The sequence below is a fragment of the Melanerpes formicivorus genome, unplaced genomic scaffold, assembly GCF_026170545.1.
Source record: "Melanerpes formicivorus ecotype bairdi unplaced genomic scaffold, bMelFor1.0.p_v2 SCAF_73, whole genome shotgun sequence".
Classification (NCBI taxonomy): Eukaryota; Metazoa; Chordata; class Aves; order Piciformes; family Picidae; genus Melanerpes; species Melanerpes formicivorus.
In genome coordinates, this window is record NW_027142425.1 from 192,996 (window position 1) to 212,412 (window position 19,417).

Here is a 19,417-nt window from a genome sequence, read left to right on the forward strand (position 1 = left end):
GAGAGCCTACTGTGAAACTCAGATATCAAAGCACTGAAAAGCTGTGGCCATTTTCTGAGGTGGTCCTGGGCACCTCTGTGTCTTACAAAAGACTCCTAAGGCACGTGGGAGAAATCAGAGGGCTTTGAACGGCTACAGTCCTACCACCATGTTGAAGCATAGCTGTGCTCAGCCAGCTTTTGGGTGCTGGTTCTGTCGGTGCTGGGGGTGCTGTGCTGGGGCCTGTTGCTAGGCATGTGCAGAGGATGTGCTGTGGAGAGGCAGTGCAGCAGCAAACTGCAGTTAGGCTGCAGCTGCCAACCTGCATTTCACAGGAGCATTGCTTTGGCAGACATGCTCCTTGCTGTGGCCCAGCTCTATCGCTGTCTGTTTTGCAGCATGTCAGTGTGGTGCATCACAACCATGGCATTGGGATCATTTCCCTTCCCTTCTCCCCTCTTCCCTTCTCTCCTTTTTTCTTTTACTCTTTTCTTCAACTCTCTCTCTTCCTCTCTCTCTTTTTCTCCCCTTCTCTCTTTTTTCTTCCCCTTTCTCTATCTGTTTCTTTCATCTCTTCCCAGCTGAACTTCCTTGGTTCTGTAGCCATCTTTCTGCAATTGCAGTGCTCACCAGCAGCATCTGCAGCCTGCTCAGAGAGGCTGTTCCCTCTGCTGCCAGCTTTGTGGTACTCCTTTCCAAGGGCCACAGTCTTCTAGCAGTTTCTGCTGGCAGCAGTGTTTGCAGGGGAAGTCACAGCCTGGTGTTTGCTGCTTGCTTCTCCATTTCCTGTGGAACAGAATTGAGAAGTTGCAAATGGTTTAACCTCAAATCCCATAGCCAGGGGAGATATCAGCCATCCCATCATGGGTTTCTGCAGCATCCACTGCCAGAGTTTCTGAGATGGGTTCTGTCAAGTGCTCAATCGGTGTTTCAGCTGCCTTCATGCTTAGCATGCTTGGCTTGCCATGGAGTTCTGTGCTTTGCTGAATTAAAGGTTTAGTTAAATCTTACAAATCCTGAAGCTCAACAGGCCTTGAGGCATTTCTGCAGCTAACAGTCATCTAAATGATGCCAGAGGCTGCCTTGCAGAGGGCTTAGGTTACCCATTCAGAGCAGGATGCTCCCTTCCGCTGCCAGTGAGTGGGTTTATTGAGCATGTGCTAGTGTCAGAAATTGCTGGCAGTAGTCTCCCATCTGGGATGAAAACTGCTCTGTTTAATTCATAGATCTCTCAGCTGATGCAGTACAGTGGAAATACTCACAGTGCCACTGGCCCCAGCTTTCTTCTCTGAGGCAGACACCTAGCAACTGTGAAATGCACCCTGCTCCCTACAGACCTGGCAGCCTGTCAGCCTGCCATAGCTGCTGCCAAAAGTGTGCTTTTGAGTTCTGGTCCAGGGCCTTCTGCCTGACAAAGGTGAAGGAAGATGTTCTGAGCTGCTGGAGAGCTTGATTCATCAAAACCAGTAGCTCAAACATAGGAGCACTTGTCCCAGACTTACTGCTTCTTGAGGTGAGCATTGAACACCAAGCCAAAGTCAACTCAGGGGAAAAAAAACCAACCACCAAACTCACAAAACCCAAGCAGCTGCGTGGGTTGCAGTGACCTCTGGCTTGCATCTGGGTGCTAGACATTTCCACCTCTCTGTTCCAAAGCCTTCTGGAGAATTGCTTTGTAATTCCAGTTGAGGTCTTTATCAAAAAGGCTCTGGAATCCCTGCTGTAGGGTGGGATGAATATTCAGCCGACGTGCTGATCTGAATTTACTGTGCAGCTTTTACCCTGTAAAGATAAATGAGGCGGGAGCCCGCTGAAAGGCCAGTTGGTAGCCCTGGGACTTTCCCTCAGGAAGGCAAACTTCGACTTTAACATGAAAGAGGATGCTGCAATGCCTCTTTGTAAAACTAGGTCTTCCTCAAAGGAGTGAATCTGTGAGGCTCTGGAGTCTAGGCTTAGGATTTTCTCCCTAGCAGCAGGGCAGGTACTGAAAGTATGGCTGTAGTTTCTGATGCACACCAGGGTGGATACATGGCTGAGCAAGGCTTTGTACTGTTGCAGGTGTTCAAGAGGAGGTATTTTTACCTGTCACAGCTGACAGATGGCTCCTACATCCTGAATTCCTACAAAGATGAGAAGATTTCAAAGGAATCCAAGGGCTGCATTTTCCTGGATGCTTGCAATGATGTTGTTCAGGTAGGTGGTGCACTGTGACTGCCAGCTCTGAGGCAGACCTCTTCCCTCCAGGTCTGTGCCTTGGGTGGATTTACAAACCAAGCCTGAGCTGCTTTGCTCTGTCAGCAAAAGGCAGGCAAGGGTTTCTACAAGAGTGCCATGTTTTGGCCAGAGAGGCAAAGACAGCGATGGAGGAACTGCTGTCAGAGTAAAACAAAAGCATTTGATCATTGTATTAAATGCTCATTCATCATGCATCAAAAGCAGTGTGACCAGCAGGACAGGAGGGGATTCTGCCCCTCTGCTCTGCTCTGCTCAGACCCCACCTGCAGCACTGCCTCCAGTTCTGGGGTCCCCAGCACAAGAAGGACCTGGAGCTGCTGGACAGGGTCCAGAGGAGGCCACAAGGCAGATCAGAGGCTGCAGAACCTTCCCTGTGGGGACATTCTGGAGAAGAAAAGGCTCCAGGGAGATCTTAGAGCAGCCTTCCAGTACTTCAAGGGGCTACAGTAGAGCTGGGAAGGGACTGTTAAAAAGGGCTGGGAGTGACAGGAAAAAGGGGAATGGATTGAAGCTTGAGAAGGGCAGATTTAGACTGGAGACTGGGAGAAATTGTTGAGAGTGAGGCTGGGGAGACTCTGGCACAGGCTGCCCAGGGAGGCTGTGGCTGCCTCCTGCCTGGAGGTGTTGAAGGCCAGGCTGGATGAGGCCTTGAGCAACCTGTGCTGGTGTGAGGTGTCCTGCCCATGGCAGGGGGCTGGAACTGGATGATCTATGAATCTATGAATCTTAAAGGTCTTTTCCATCTGAATCCTCATCTGCAGTCTCCCTGCTCTGTCAAGCTCCTTTACCTGGTCACAGGTCAGGTGCCTTCCAAGATACCCTGAGGGTTGAAGCTAGACAGTAATTGGTGTGACTTAGTCTTGGCTACCTTCCTTCTGTGCTGCTTGCACCAAATTCTAGTGTCTTGAGTTACACCCCAGTAAGTCCATGTGGATGTGCAGCCATTTGGGACCTATGATCTGCAAAGGGTTTGGGAGGTTTTAGCAGCAGCGCTTAACAGGGCTTAAACCTAGGTGAGCTTTATGCTGAGAGTGAGGTGCAGCACTGGATTGCTGCTGGGCCTTCTACAGCTGCTGTGTCTGGAGAAGCTGCAAGCACCAATTGTAGTGGAGCTGGTAGAGAGTGGCTTAAATTCCCACAGTGGTTTGCTTCATGTCTGAGGCAGAGCTGTGCCTTTCTATTTCTCTTCCTGAGCATAGTGAAAGCAGGGCACATCCTCAGTCAGGCACGGGATGTGCTTCCCAAGCTGCATCCGATTTGCCTTGGCGTCTTAGGCCAGCTGAGGTCAGGAAAAGTTCCACTGAACCATTCTTTTTTTAAGTTCAGAAAATCATAGAATTATTTGTTTTGGAAAGGGTTTCCAAGCTCACCCAGTCCAGCCAGCAGCCCAACCCCACCATGGCCACTGAGCCATGGCCCCAAGTGCCGTGGCCACGGGTTTCTTGAACATCTCCAAGGATGAGGACTCCACCACCTCCCTGGGCAGCCTCTGCCACTCCCTGACCACTCTTGCAGCAAAGACATTTTTCCTCATCTCCAGCCTAACTCTCCCCAGTTTCAGGCCCATTTCAGATAGATGCTTCTAATGTCCTGGAATACAACATCACTTACTGTGACCAACAAATTCAGTTCCTGGCTTTTCTGGGTAAATACTGAAAGTTTCACAGCATGAGAAGGAGCATGCTCCTTGTAGCCTCCATTGGACATTGGATCATGGAACAGGTCATCCTGAGTGCAATCACACAGCACTTACAGGATGGCCAAGGGATCAGGCTCAGCCAGCATGGAGTTAGGAAGGGCAGGTCCTGCCTGACCAACCTGATCTCCTTCTATGTCCGGGTGACTGCCTGGTGGATGTGGGGCAGGCTGTGGATGTAGTTTACCTGGACTTCAGCAAGGCCTTTGACACCGTCCCCCATAGCAAACTCCTGGCCAAGCTGTCAGCCCCTGGCTTGGACGGGAGCACACTGCACTGGGTGAGGAACTGGCTGGAGGCTGAGCCCAGAGAGTGGTGGTGAATGGTGCCACAGCCAGCTGGCAGCCAGGCACCAGTGGTGTGCCCCAGGGATCAGTGCTGGGCCCCATCCTCTTTAACATCTTTATTGATGATCTGGATGAGGGCATTGAGTCAGTCATCAGTAAGTTTGCAGATGACAGCAAGCTGGGGGCAGGAGTTGATCTGCTGGAGGGCAGAGAGGCTCTGCAGAGGCACCTCAACAGGCTGGAGAGATGGGCAGAGTCCAAGGGCAGGAGATTGAACACATCCAAGTGCCAGGTTCTACACATTGGCCACAGCAACCCCATGCAGTGCTACAGGCTGGGGTCAGAGTGGCTGAGAGCAGCCAGGCAGAGAGGGACCTGGGGGTGCTGGTTGATGGTAGGCTGCAGTGTGCCCAGGGGGCCAGGAGGGCCAATGGCATCCTGGCCTGCATTAAGAACAGTGTGGCCAGCAGGAGCAGGGAGGTCATTCTGCCCCTGTACACTGCACTGGTTAGGCCACACCCTGAGTACTGTGTACAGTTCTGGGCCCCTCAGTTTAGGAAGGAGGTTGAGTTGCTGGAACGAGTCCAGAGAAGGGCAACAAAGTTAGTGAGGGGCTTGGAACACAGCCCTGTGAGGAGAGGCTGAGGGAGCTGGGGTTGCTTAGCCTGGAGAGGAGGAGGCTCAGGGGTGACCTTATTGCTCTCTACAACTACCTGAAGGGGGGTTGTAAACAGGCAGAGGTTGGTCTCTTCTCCCAGGCCCCCAGTACCAGAACAAGAGGACACAGTCTCAGGCTGCACCAGGGGAAGTTCAGGCTGGAGGTCAGGAGGAAGTTTTACACAGAGAGAGTGATTGCGCTATGGAATGTGCTGCCTGGGGAGGTGGTGGAGTCAGCATCACTGGAGGTGTTCAGGAGGAGACTTGACTGGGTGCTTGGTTACATGGGTTAGTTGATTAGGTGGTGTTGGATGATAGGTTGGATGTGATGATCTTGAAGGTCTCTTCCAACCTGGTTTATTCTATTCTATTCTATTCTATTCTTTAAAGAGAGGGTGGTTGAGCACTGGAACGGGTTGCCCAAGGGGGTGGTTGAGGCTCCATCCCTGGAGATATTCCAGGTGAGGCTGAAGAGGGCTCTGAGCAACCTGATCCAATGAAGGATGTCCCTGCTGAGTGCCTGGGGTTGGACTGGATGAGCTCTGGAGGTCCCTTCCTGCCCAGCTCATTTTATGATCTTGGGTGGATTCAGGACAGATGATGTAGATGCATGCTGTGTGCTCTGAGCGAAGGAGCAGCTGCTACAAGGGCAAGGGTGGTTCTGTGATGGTTCTATGACTCTGTGCTTTCCCAGAGAGGAGCCCCGTGGCAGGTACTGTGCTGGGCTGCGGAGGGAAATGTCCCCAGCTCTTTGTGCTGTGCTCTATTCAGTGCCCCAAGATGCGCCGCTACGCCTTCGAGCTGAAGACCATTGACAAGTACAGTCACTACCTGGCTGCTGAGACCGAGCAGGAGATGGAGGAGTGGCTGCTGACTCTCAGGAAGATCATCCAGAGCAACGCTGAGACTCTGGCACAAGAGAAGAAGGAGGCTGTGGAATCTGTGCAAGGTCAGCTCCCCACTGGGGCAGTTGTAGGCCGTACCTAGACAGTTTTCCACGGCTCCTGAGCGAAAGCTGGTAGGATGTAAATAAATCATCACTGGGTACAAACAGCAATAGTGGTCAGGCCTCAGTAATCTCAGGGGTCTGGAAACCAACACAAGCTTGGGTTTGGAAACTAATTTTCTCTTTTCTTTCTGGCTTATTTGCTCTGGCTGGTGCTTTGCTGACCTTGGCTGTGTTCTTTGTTGTGGTTAAGTACTAATAGCAACTCTCTGCTCTTCTTTCTTTTGTCCCATGTGCGGGGTAAGGTGGAGGAGATGAGGAAGCTGTTGATAGCCCCCTAGTTTTGTCCAGGAGGGGGTTTTGTGTTGTTTATAACTTGTAACTGTTGTATATCTTGTACATATTCATTGCATTCCACAGTCTAGATTGTAGTTTTGCTTGTAAATACAGCTTCATTTGCTTGCAGCTGGTCTGGCAATTTTATGTTGGGTGGAAACTTCAACCCACCACACCAGAGCAAGACCTTCCTGCCCCCTGCCCCAGTTGCAGTGTGCAGGCATCTCTTGCTGGCCAGAATGGTGGCCAGCACTCCATCTTGTGCAAAAGACTCTAGGGGATTGTAGACAATGGTCTGAAGAGTAAGAGTGGAGGGAAATGTGACTCTTCCTCTGGGTGGGAAATCTGTGGCAAAGCTTCAAGACTCCTGGAAAATTGGCTTCTTGTTGGGGTTGTGCTTTGGGGAGACCTGGCAGGCTGTAGTACACCCTGGTAGCAGGTGTGAGTGGAAAAGGGCTTCCGCTGGAGTGGAAAAGTCTCCCCAGGCTGTTTCTGTGCTACTGTAAGCAAATGCTGCAGGATGCTTCCTGGCAGAGTGGTGCTCCTGCAGTTGTTTTGGACATCTGGTTTTTGTGTCCTTGCAGATGATGAATCAAGCATGCAGGGAAAATCAGAGAACATCCTGGAGAGCCTGGAGAGGAGCATGCACCCAGAGCTGATGAAGGTATTGTGCTTGCAGAGAACCTGCTCCCAGCACCCTGGGGAAGAACAGTCCCCAGCTGAGGGGTTGGCCTGCTGGCAAGCAGCTCTGTGGAGAAGGGCCTGGCAGTGCTAGTGGACAGCAAGTTCACCATGAGTCAGCAATTTGGCCGTGTGGACAAGAAGACCAATGATCTCCTGGGGTGTAGTGAGAAGTGTGGCAAGCAGGTCAAGGGAGGTTCTCCTCTCCCTCTGTTCTGCACTGGTGAGGCCACATCTGGAGTATTGTGTTCAGTTCTGGGCTCCTCAGTTCAAGAGAAGCACAAAACTACTGGAGAGAGTCACATAGAGGATTGTGAAGAGACTGCAGATCCTCTCTTATGGGGAGAGGCTGAAAGACCTGGGGCTGTTCAGCCTGGAGAAGAGCAGATTGAGAGGGGATCTGATCTCTAAAGGGTGGGGGTCAAGAGGATGGAGCTGGGCTCTTCTCAGTAGTGCCCAGTGATAGGATAAGGGGCAGCTGGCACAAGCTGGAACCCAAGAGGTTCCTTCTGAACATGTGGACAAACTTCTTTGGTGTGAGGGTGCTGGAGCCCAGGAGCAGGCTGCCCAGAGAGGTTGTGGAGTCTCTTTCTCTGGAGACGTTCAAAACCCACCTGGACATTGTGATCCTGTGCAACCTGCTGTGGGTGACCCTGCTTTAGTAGGGGTTTGGACTGGATGACATCAGGAGCTCCCTTCCAACCCCCTCATTCTGTGGTTCTGTGACCATAGCTGGCTCTCTCCACCCTGTCCTTGGAAGAGATTTTCCCCCATTCTGTTTCTGCAGCTCTGGCGAAGCTGGGCAGGCATCAAGTCTCTTACCTCATCTGCCTGTCTCATGGATGGAGGAGCTCCGTGGTTTGAGGCTGCATCATTTCACATATCACAAAGGGAACCTGGAAAACACTTGTTTTGTTTTGCTTCCATTCTCTCCAGCTAAGCAGAGTTTGCCTCTGTGTGGCCAGGCACTCACACCACTGCTTTCCTTTGTCGTAGTATGGAAGAGAAACAGATCAGCTGAACAAGCTGAGCAGAAATGATGGCAGACAAAACCTCTTCTCCTTTGACCCAGAAGTCCAGGTAAAAATCCCCATGCTTGCAAATGTGAGGTTTTGCTCTCTGTAAGAGCTCCCTTGGTGTGGTGCCTACCCTGTTCCCTCCCTGGTCCAGGTGTGGGATTTCAGTGAAAGGAGCTGCAATCCTTAACGCACTTTTTGAGAGCCCTTCCAAGTTAGTTCACAGCCTCTGCTTCCCTTTCTGGCAAGTTTTGGCTTGTTCACACCTATAGAAAAGAACATTCTGGTTTGGCAAGGAAATGTAATTAGTCTTTAAAAGGTCTAGTGTAGAAATGAGCTTTTCTCCTGGCACTGCTTTAAGATCTTCAACAGGAAGAATATAAACACCCAGAAAGCTATCTATGGTTTTTTTAATGAGAAGCTCTGAGAATTTGCCTATATCCTAGTCAGATAATGAAAATGGAAACATTATTCAATGGGGAGCATCTAAGAGGCCTTTTATTTTCCCCTCACCAAATGATGAGGCTGAATTCACTGCCCTCCCTCCCCACCCAGGACTCTTCACTCTGCAGTGGGTCAGTTGGATCTGCTGTAACAGTGGGCATTGGAAATCTCAGCCCCAGTCAGTGCTGGTGTGTGTGTGCATGCTCCTGTGCCTGCTGCTGAGCTAACTGGAGCAGGAGCATACACCTGCAACGGGCTGTCCACTTTCAAAGCAAGCAGAGGAAACAATGGGAAAAGTTTCCCAGGATCACATCAAGAGTTGCAGCCTGTTTAGCTGAGATGGCATGCAGGTTTCTGCAGGGTTTCAGAGGGAAGTGCAAGCAGGACTGTGCCAGATGGTCAATGCTGGTGTTCAGAGGTGTTTCCTGGCTCTGGGCTTTAGTGCCCAGTGTGATGGTGTGGGGAAGACTGAGGGTCTTTATCTGGCTGATGGTATTTTGGTCACATATAGAGGGGAGACCTCTTGGCTTTCTTCAGCTCCCTGTGAAAGGAGGTTGCAGTGAGGTGGGGGTTGGGTTCTTCTCCCTAGGAATAGGTGATAGAATGAGAGGAAATGATGTCAAGTTGCACCAGAGGAGGGTTAGGTTGGAGAGGAGGAAAAACGTCTTTGGTGCCAGAGTGGTCAGGGACTGGCAGAGGCTGCCCAGGGAGGTGGTGGAGTCCCCATCCCTGGAGGTGTTCCAGAACCCTGTGGCCATGGCACTTAGGGCCATGGTTTAATGGCCACGGTGATGTTGGGTTGATGGTTGGGCTGGATGATCTTAGAGCTCTTCTGCAACCAAACAAATTCTATATTCTGTGATATATCTGCTCTCTGAGAAGGGCAGATGCTGAGGCACAGAGCAGGCGTGGGTGTTCTGGGTTCGGAAGGAGGTGATTGGAATCAAGACTGGTTGGATTTCCCAGCCAGCCTGCAGGCAGTCTTTGTTCTTTCTACCTGCACTGGCTGTTGCTGTGCATCTGGGTATGCCTTCCACAGGGAGATGTTGTTCCTGATCCCAGCAGCATGTGCCTGCTCTCCATTTCAGGCACAGGGACCATCTCTTAGGCTAATCCAATCTTCAAAGTGGAAGATACTTTTCTAGCTCTGGCGTCTGTTCCGCTTTCTCCCCCAAGCTCTAAATGGTGTTTGGGAGGATCCCCAGGGTTACAGCAAAGCAGGAAGGAACTGAAATCATACTGAGGTTTAATTTTTCTGTGCTTTCCAAACCAGACCACTGAAAACTGCTGCATCCCCATGAATGCATGTGTTGAATACATTTGTGTCACGTCACCACCTGGCACCCATTTGTGAATGTCTCCTCCCATTTCCTACTGCTTCACTATAAGCTCAATCGATAAAGAGAGTATTGGCTGTAATGTGATCCTTTAACAGGGGCTTCTTTTCCTCTTTAGTGAGCACAGATTTATTTGTTTGCTCCCCAGAGGCTGGACTTCTCAGGGCTTGAGCCAGACGTGAAGCCATTTGAGGAGAAGAGCAGCAGGCGCTTCCTGGTGTGCTGCCAGGACTTCTCCCTCAACCTCCTTGCTCAGCTCAGCGACAGGTCGGACGCAGGACCTACCAACGTAAGGGGAGCTCAGATGTGTCCTGCTTTGTCTTCTTTCCCCTCACTGGCAAGAAGAATCCTGGGCAGATTAATATGGTGGGGGGAATGGGAAAAAAATAGAAATGGACAGATTGAGATTGGATGTCAGGAAGTTGTTCCCCATGAGGGTGGTGAGAGCCTGGCACAGGCTGCCCAGGGAGGTGGTGGAAGCCTCCTGCCTGGAGGTGTTTGCAGCCAGGCTGGATGTGGCTGTGAGCAACTTGCTGTGGTGTGAGGTGTCCCTGCCCATGGCAGGGGGATTGGGACTGGATGAGCCTTGACTGGATGTTAGGCTGCTGGAACACTGGCACAGGTTGCTCAGGGAGGTGTCTGAGGCTCTATCCCTGAAGATGTCCAAGCTCAGGCTCAACAAAGCTTTGAGCAGCCTGATCTAGTTGAGGATGTCCCTGCTTACTGCAGGGGGGTTAGACTGGATGACCTTTGGTGGTCCTTTCCAGCCCAGGTCATTCTATGATTCTGTGATATTTTGCCTTGAGCTCCAACAGGACTGAGGCAGGGAGTGGCTTCTGGGCCAGGGTCATTGCAGGATTTGTCTGCCTTGGTATTTTGCTGTTCTGAAAGTGTGTCTGGGGACAGAGTCTGTCCTGACATGCCTCAGCCTGCCAGTAACTGGGGCTGCTGGGAAACCAGCAGTTCAGAGGCACAGGGAACAGGGAGCCTGTCTGCCACGTTCTGGGTCCCTGTGAAAGTGCTGTTGGTAAATGATTGAGCTCCATCTCCATAGCAGTCACTCCTGTGTTTTGTTTCATTTCCCCTAGTGCTAAGGGAGTCCCCTCTTCTGGAGCCTTCCCCTGACTCCCAGCTTCACTTTAGCGCAGGCATTTGTCACTATGCCAACATCGTGCCTTAGCCTAATGAGCTCTTCCCTGTCTCTTCTGAGCCTCTGATGTCTGCATCTCTTACATCTCTGCTCAGTCTCTCTTCTGCCAGACTCAACAGACCAGGCTCCTCCAAACTTTCTCCCCAAAAGATAATCCCTGTTATCATGTCCTGCATTTGCTCTGACTGGAGCCAACTCTTTATGCAAGGGTGCCAGAGCAGGAGACAGCATCTCAGGGGAGGCAGTGGCACTGGCATCTCTGCTGCTGGTGCCTTGTCTGACACCTCTTGGAACTGCAGGGGCTTTTGTTTTGTGTGGTGGTTTCATGCTGACAGCTCACAGCCAGCACACCAGGCTGGTTGTGCTTGGGAACTGCCAGCAGATAAATGTGTGTCTGATAGCAGAGGCCCTTCTCATATTCATCCTTAATCAGCCCCAGAGTCAGCCCTCACCAGCACATTTTTAGTGTTGCTGTAATGCCTCCAAGTTGTGCTGTAACACCTTGGGCATGCTGCAGCCTTATCTTGAGGCCTTCACTTGGATCTTCACATGGACACACTCGTGCTAGGATCTTGGAATTGTTGACACTTAGCCTGGTGCTGTCAAGATCAATAGCTACAAGCAAGGTGGCAGGTGGGCATGTGCAGATTCTCAGCAGTGGCTGCCTTGTGTGTGAGCTTTCCTGGCTGGGACAGATACCTTGGCTCCATGCCACCTTGGAATATTTTGGGTGTTGGGCCATCCAGAGCCGATTGCCTTTGGACAAGTCAGTGAAGTGATCTTGTAGCATATGAACTTAAGCACTCCTAGGGTGATTTGTTTCTCATTGCAAAGGATAAGCAGCTCTGGTGGGCTAGGGGCATCTTTTCTGCCTGACTTGATGGTTTATCAGTTATATAAAGCCCCCTGTGGAGTTCATTCTTTATATTTCATTGATGGCTTTAAAGTAGCTCTGTTCAAATTGCCAGCAGGTTGAGGGAGGCTCTCCTCCCCCTCTTCTGTGTACTGGTGCTGTGTCCTGTTCTGGGCTCCCCAGCTGCAGAAGGACAAAGAGCTCCAGGAGAGAGTCCAGCACAGGGCCAGGGAGCTGCTGAGGGCACTGCAACAGCTCTCAGCTGAGGAGAGGCTGAGAGAGCTGGGGCTGCTTAGCCTGGGCAAGAGGAGGCTGAGGGGGATCTGATCAATGCTTACAGATAGCTGAGGGCTGGGGGTCAGGGAGTTGGGGCCAGGCTCTGCTCAGTGGTGCCCTGGGACAGGACAGGAGGCAATGTGAAAAAACTTGAGCATAGCAATTTCTGTATAAACCTGAGAAGGAACTTCTTGACTTTGAGGGTGGCAGAGCCCTGGAGCAGGTGGTGGAGTCTCTGGAGACTTTCAAACCCCACCTGGATGTGTTCCTGTGTGGTCTGCCCCAGGTGACCCTACTCTGGCAGGGTGCTTGGACTGGATGATCTTCAGAGGCCCCTCACAATGCCTAAGGTTCAGTGATTCTGTGAAACTAATTAGACCAAAATGCAAGAAGATACAGGAAAAAAGGTTGTGTGTTCTGTATCTCTAAAGCAGATAAACAAACATGGATAGTCTGTGAGGATTCTGTGAAACACTGGTGTGGAAAGCCTAAAGGGACAAACAGGTGCAGAAGGTAAAGCAGGCAGGGAACTCAGTGCACATTGATGCTCTTCAGCCCATACCACACAGGTTCTTTGACTGATCTGTTCAATCCACTTCCCAGGTTGAGCCCTTTTTCCTAAGCTTGGCATTATTTGACCTGAAAAACAACTGCAAGATTTCAGCTGACTTCCACGTGGACCTGAACTCTCCACCTGTCCGTGAGATGCTGCTGGAGACCGCCGGGAGCGAGGGCACCAAGGGACATCCTGCAACAGAGAGCCTTCTCCATGGGGTTCCTGAGTCCCACCTGCACTATATCAAACGGGTGAGGACCTGGCTTTCCCCTCACTCAGCCTCTGGGCTGGGGCTGCTCAGCAGTGGTGTGGGGTGATCTGCTGCATGGAGAAGCAGAAGACAGCTTTTCCCCTGAGCTGGGATTTGGTCAGTGTTAAGCCATTGACACTTTGGACTCACTGGCAGTGATGGGCAAAGTATGAGGTAGAGTTGCTCGAGACAATTTGGCCTGAAACTGTGCCAGGGGAGGGTGAGGTTGCAGATTAGGAAAAATTCCTTTACTGCAAGAGTGGTCAGGGCACAGGCTGCCCAGGGAGGTGGTGGAGTCCCCATCCCTGGAGGTGTTCCACAACGCCGTGGCCATGGCACTTGGGGCCATAGTTTGGTGGCCATGGTGGGGTTGGGTTGATGGTTGGACTGAATGATCTCAGAGACCTTTTCTAACCCAAACAGCTCTATGGTTGTGACTCTAAGACTTGACAATGCTCAAGCCTTGTAAGCCCTCATGACCCCTCTGTAGCAAAGTGAAGTCTGTGTGGGTTGTAGAGAGGAGCAGCGAGATGGCTGGGGCCAAAGCCAGCAGTGCAGGTAAGGTGTGCTGCTTCCTGACAGCGTCCTGTCTGTCTGCTGCAGGGGGTTTTCTCTGTGACTGACCCACATGTGGAGATCTTCCTGGTGGCCCGTGTGGAGAAGGTGCTGCAGGGCAGCATTGCACACTGCGCAGAGCCCTACATGAAAAACTCCGACCCCAGCAAGGTACTGCGTGGCCTGGGAGGGCACCTGCTGGGCAATGCTGTCTGCCCCTGCTGCTCTGAAACATGGGGTGGGCTTGCTGCTCTTTAGCTTCTTTCTGGCAGATGCTGGTCTTATCTAGGTCTCCTTCTCTGGAGACTTTCAAGACCCACCTGGATGCATTCCTTTGTGGCCTGCCCTAGGTGGTCTTGTTCTGACAGGGGAGTTGGACTCAATGATCTCTGGAGGTCCCTTCCAACCCCTACCATTTTGTGATTCATCCTCTCTGCTACTTGCTCTGTCCCCAGTCTTCAGCTGAGCTGCCCTGGGAGATTGGGTTCTTTCCCCTGCAAAGAGGCAGAGGATTTTTAGGAAGAGCCAGGCAGCTGGGGCAGGGGGACCTTTCCCCACTGCACTTCACCAAGCCAAAGCCTGAGCTGGCAGCAAAAAACCCACTGACACATCATCCCCAGAGGACTAGGCTGCACTGCTGCATGGTGCTGCACACTGTGTCCTGAACTGGTCCTGCCTCACTCCCACTGGGAACAGCAGTGTTCTAGCAGGAGCAGACCCTGGGCCTTACCCTTTATTCTGCTCACCCTGCCTCTGTCATACTCTGTGCAGAATGGCATGAACCTGTGAGGGAACTGATGCAAAGAATGGCCAGGGAGGGCCTGGTGCTGCCAGCATCGATCTCTGCATCCCAGCTGGAGCTGGTGCTGCCCTGGTGGAGCTGATGCTGCCTTGCTGCAGCCAGTCTCTGCAATATCAATGTACAGAACACAGGGTAGATGATGGCACTTCCTCAGCCCTCTTTGGGATAAGCCACACAGAATCACAGAATGGTGGGGGTTGGAAGGGACCTCTAGAGATCATTTAGTCCACCCCCCTGATAGAGCCAACTACAGTCTCTGTTTGGAAAAGAAACTGCTGCTCTTTGAACAATAAACTACTAATACCCTGAGAATGTGAGGCAGTCAGAGGAGTTCTGAGATGACTGTGCCCACAGAGGTATCTGCTGCTACTCTGCACAACTAATAAATGTGACAGCCAGGAATGTCTGACAGCTGCTTCCACAACTGACATGCTGTGTGTCTGGGCACCTGTGCACTGTGGAGCAGGGAGAGGCTCTTCTCCCTGGAGCCCTTTTGCTCCTCTCCCAGGGCAGTGTGGAAGCCATGGCACACGCCTGACCTCTCTTGTGTTTTCCAGACCGCCCAGAAGGTCCATAAGGTGGCCAAGCAGGTGTGCAGCCGTCTGGGACAGTACAGGATGCCCTTTGGCTGGGCTGCCAGGTTAGTCACCTCAGGCTGAGCCTTGGCCACGGTGGGAGCTGCTGCTGTGAGTTCTCTGGGATGTGATCTGGCTGAGCAGGAAAAGGGCCAAGTGACTGGAGTCAGGGAAGCTGCAGCCAAGGGCAGAATCTGGCTCTGCTTCCCAACCAGAATGGGGGCTGGCCTGAAGGGTTCTATCTAGAATTAGAAACAAAACAGTACAAAAAGTAAATGGTGCTGGGAAGGCAGCAACCTTCCTGCTGACCTGTAGCTCCTGCTGTCAGGGCAGAACCTTCCTGGGATGAACTGCACCGTTCCGTGCTGCTGTGGGAGTCGGTGCAGACATCCCCTCCTGGCACCAGCCCTTGCCAGGGGCAGGAGGAGTGTGGAGGACCTCCTGGCCTGGCACTGGTGGTCAGCTGGGGTTTATCTCCCATCTTGGACTCTGCTTTAATTAAAGTTCTTGGGAATGACTGGAGATAGCAATACCATTCACCCCATGAGCTTTGCCTGGGACTGCTGATGTGCAGCAGTGCTGCTTCCCTTGCCTTTCCCTTCCCCTTCCTCAGGTCAGAGGAAGACCTGAAGGCAAAGTCATCCCCCTGCCACTGCCTCCTCTTGCTAAACTGCTCTTTGCTGCTGACAAAAGGGATAGTAAAATCACAGAATGGTCTGGGTTGGAAGATACCACCAAAGGTCATCTAGTCCAGCCTCCTCTGCAGTAAATAAGATCAGGTTGCCCAGAGCTCTGTTGAGCCTGACCTTGAATATCTCTAGGGATGAGGCCTCAACCACCTCCCTGGACAACCTGTTGCAGTGTTCCAGCGCCCTCATGGTGCAGAACTTGCACTTAACATCCAATCTAAATCTACTCTGCTCTAGTTTGAAGCCCTTGCCCTTCGTCCTGTCCCTGCAGGCCTTTGCAGTCTCTCTCCATCCTTCTTGTAGCTCCCTTCAGGTACTGGCAGGCTGCTATTAAGTCTCCCTGGAACCTTCTCTTCTCCAGGCTGAACACCCCCAGCTCTCTCAGCCTGTCCCCGTAGCTCCAACCCCCTGATCGTGGCCCTAGTGACATGGGAGCACCAGATGACTTTCCCAGCTGGCTGGGATTTGGTGGTATACAGCTTGCAATGTGTGCTCTTGAGCTGAGTTGTCCTGTGGCACTGGCTGCTCAGCTTCAGGATGGTGTCTCTGGGCTGCAGCTCCCTCCTGGCAGCCAGCAAACGGCCTGCACAGTGCCTCAGCCTCACGGCAGGCTCTGTATGGACCTTGACTTTGCCTTCACATTTGTCCCTGCTGCACTTAGAGATGAAGCAGCTGAGTGGCCCTGCTGTGGAGAGCTGCATTGCTCTGTGTCCCTGGGACAGGTTCCCTGTGGCTTTCAGAGGAAGGTGTTGGCACAGAAAGGCAGGACAGATGCTTTCATGATCTTGCCTTTGTATTCAAGGGCAATGATGCAGCATTCATCCAGGGCAGAGTCCAGCCTCCTGATGACATCTGTCCTGAGGCTGCTCTTCATTCCACGCTCCTTTCCTAGGAGGATTTCCATGCTCTGACCCCATGTATCACAGTATCACAGGAAGACATTTTGTCACTTGGTGTTTGTGGGAGGATTGAAGGGTGTTCATCATTATGGTCCAGGCTTGGAACTGGGCTGAGTGTGTCCTGCTCACCTGGCTGGAGAGGCAGGAAAGGTCTTGGAGGTGTCAGGTGGTGACAAAGTCCCCAGGAGCCAGCAATGGTCCCTGGCAGCCCAGAGCCAGCTGAGTGCTGAGCTGCAGCCAGAGCAGGGAGAGCAGCAGCACAGGGAGGGGATTCTGCCCCTCTGCTCTGCTCTGCTCAGAGCCCACCTGCAGCACTGCCTCCAGCTCTGGGCCCCCAGCATGAGAAGGACCTGGAGCTGCTGGAGAGGCTCCAGAAGAGGCCACCAAGATGATTAGAGGGCTGCAGAACCTCCCCTGTGGGGCAGGCTGATGGAGTTGGGGCTGTGCAGCCCCAGGGAGACCTCAGAGCAGCCTGCCAGGACCTGAAAGGGTCCAGGAGAGCTGGGGAGGGACTTGTGACAAGGGCTGGGGGTGCCAGGCTGAGGAACAATGGCTTTGAGCTGGGAGAGGAGAGATTGAGAGTGGAGATGAAGAAGAAACTGTTGAGAGTGAGGCTGGGGAAACTCTGGCACAGGTTGCCCAGGGAGGCTGTGGCTGCCTCCTGCCTGGAGGTGTTGAAGGCCAGGCTGGATGAGGCCTTGAGCAGCCTGTGCTGGTGGGAGGGGTCCCTGCCCATGGCAGGGGGCTGGAGCTGGATGAGCTTTAAGGTCTGTTCCAACCTGTGGCTCTATCCATGTATGGAATGGGTGATGTTCCATGCAGTTTTAATGACACTGTGGGTTGTGGTCTGTGTGGGGTCTGAGCACCACATGAAGCTGGGAGAGCAATCTGGTGGTGTTCAGAGCAATCACAGGCCAGTGAACCTCTCCCCTGATAAGCTGCCCTTCAGCCCAGTGTGTCCCAGCCCTCAGTGTCTGCCTGTTTCCCAACACCAAGAAGTGTCTGTTCTCTCCTGCAGGCCAGTTTTCAAAGACTCCCAGGGCACTCTTGATGCTGAAGGGAAGTTCTCACCCCTGTACAAGCAAGACAGCAGCAAAATCTCAAATGAAGACATGCTGAAGCTTTTAGCAGAGTACAAGAAGTAAGTGCAGGAGATGGTGCTGAGCAGGCAGTTTAAAACACATTCTTTAGCAGCTGAGTGCAAGCATGAGATGACAGCTTCTGAAACAGTGACAGAAAGTGCTGCTGATGTGTTCTGCACCTGAGCTCTCAGGGTTCATGATCTTCTTTCTCTCTCCCTAATGCAGACCAGAGAAGACAAAGCTGCAGGTCATTCCAGCCCAGTTAAATGTCATCATCAAAGACATCCCTCTGGACTTCACAAGTAAGGATCTGGGGTCTGAAACCTGGATGGCTCCAGCCTCAGGAGTTCCTGCTTCTGTGGGGTGTTCTGCTGGGTCATTAGCAAGAGTCTGGGCTGCAGTGAGAAATGAGTAACTCAGCACAGCCACTGCTCTGGCAGGCCTTCTGGTGGATTCTGTGGAGAGGTGTGGTCCAAGTGCAGAGGTTTACCTGAGGGCTGCATCTGCCTTGCAGTTTGACCATCATCACATCCTAAATCTGAAGGAAGCCTCTTGCCTGCCTTTGCCGTTATTGTCTCACCAATCTCATGTAACATTTTTGATCCATAACACCAGAGAGCTCCTCAAATGTGGTCAGTGGGATTCTTTACTTTGCATTCAAAGAAATGGTGGCAAAAAGGACTCGTGAGCTGTTCAGTGTCACTCCATGGGCCCTTGGCAGCTCCTGTCGTAGGCTCTGCAGACCACTCGCCTGTCCAAAAGGCTTTTTCAGTGGTCTTAATTGTTTTCTGTGCTTTGGAAGGGCATCACTTGAGATGAATTCTCCCTCATGGTGGACCTGAGTCTCAGGGAATTAGACAGGGCTTGTGCTCTGGTATTTGAAGGCAACATAACCATCAAACACCTTTCTGAAGCAGAGTGGCAAAGGACTGACACATCTCAAGACATCAATCTCCAGTCATCAGCTCAGAAGCCTCTCTGCTTCAGTCAGGTGATGAGTCTGTGATTTATCAACCAGCATTTAATGGATCTGCCTGGGAGAGTCAAGGTGCAGGTCCAGGGCAGAGCAGCTGTCCCAGCCTAGCCATGGCTCACTCACAGGACCTGTTGACATTGCCTAGAGCTACAGCAAAATGCCACTTCTGCAGTCCCCACTGGCAGGGAGAGCAGAGCCCCACAGTGCCTGTGCACTCTCCTCTGTGTTACTAACCATGGTGGCATGATCAGGGGGAGAATTTTCCCTTGATTGATTCAATGAGCATGGGCCAGGGTCTGACGGCCTGTTCAGCACACTCAGTCCTGTGATGTGGAGAGAACTGGATGCTTGAAAGCAATGGCAGAGCTTCAGGCCCCCAAATTTACTTTCCCATGGGCTGTACTTCTGCTCTTTGTGAGGTGTGCACTTACCCAAGCTTCCCTTCTCTTCCAGATTGTGTCACAGCTTCTTACATTCCTATAAAGCCTTTTGAGAAGAGCTGTGAGAACATGGCAGTTGAAGTGGAGGAGCTTGTCCCAGAAGTTGCAAAGTACTGTTATCCCTTCACTGTCTACAAAAACCACCTCTATGTCTACCCTTTGCATCTGAAGTATGAGAACCAGAAGGTGTTTGCAAAGGTGAGCAATGTGGAGAGCAGGCTGCAGCCAGGCTCAGCCTGGCCAGGGGGGCTGCTGCTCACCCGTAGCAGTGGCTCATCTTCCTCTTCTCCTCCCACTTCAGGCAAGGAATATTGCTGTCTGTATTGAGTTCAGGGACTCAGATGAAGCTGATGCCAGGCCATTAAAGGTAGGTGTCTGTTGTCGGGGGCTGCCATTTGTTCCGTGCTGTGTGCCAGGCAGGCTGAGCAGGGCAGTAGGAAAGCACTGAGTTTCCATGCTCCCTGTTTTCATTTGGCTGGGTGCTTCAGGGCTGGCAGCAACCCTGAATTCAGCTCTGCATTTGTGTTTCCAGTGTATATATGGCAAACCCGGAGGCCATCCCCTGACGACAAATGCTTATGCTGCTGTGCTGCACCACAACCAAAGCCCAGAGTTCTATGATGAGGTAAAAACGGGATGGTGGGAAGTGAGAGATTGTCCTGGATGTTACAAAGCCAAGGGGCCTTTCAGGATGCCTTGT

The 19,417-nt window shown here is 52.1% G+C and overlaps 1 protein-coding gene across 5 annotated transcripts in view; it reads left to right on the forward strand.

Moving 5' to 3' along the window:
* Positions 1 to 19,417, forward strand: part of LOC137453888 (dedicator of cytokinesis protein 11-like) — a 126,504-nt gene that overhangs the window by 38,856 nt on the left and 68,231 nt on the right. For all 5 annotated transcript variants that reach the window (XM_068163565.1, XM_068163568.1, XM_068163566.1 and 2 more), the window contains exons 7-19: positions 2,038 to 2,172; positions 5,626 to 5,803; positions 6,721 to 6,800; positions 7,814 to 7,897; positions 9,763 to 9,903; positions 12,497 to 12,700; positions 13,303 to 13,425; positions 14,614 to 14,696; positions 17,238 to 17,360; positions 17,527 to 17,603; positions 18,731 to 18,915; positions 19,019 to 19,084; positions 19,250 to 19,342. In XM_068163565.1, coding sequence (XP_068019666.1) covers positions 2,038 to 2,172; positions 5,626 to 5,803; positions 6,721 to 6,800; positions 7,814 to 7,897; positions 9,763 to 9,903; positions 12,497 to 12,700; positions 13,303 to 13,425; positions 14,614 to 14,696; positions 17,238 to 17,360; positions 17,527 to 17,603; positions 18,731 to 18,915; positions 19,019 to 19,084; positions 19,250 to 19,342 — 1,572 coding nt within the window. The remainder of the gene's footprint in view (positions 1 to 2,037; positions 2,173 to 5,625; positions 5,804 to 6,720; positions 6,801 to 7,813; positions 7,898 to 9,762; positions 9,904 to 12,496; positions 12,701 to 13,302; positions 13,426 to 14,613; positions 14,697 to 17,237; positions 17,361 to 17,526; positions 17,604 to 18,730; positions 18,916 to 19,018; positions 19,085 to 19,249; positions 19,343 to 19,417) is intronic.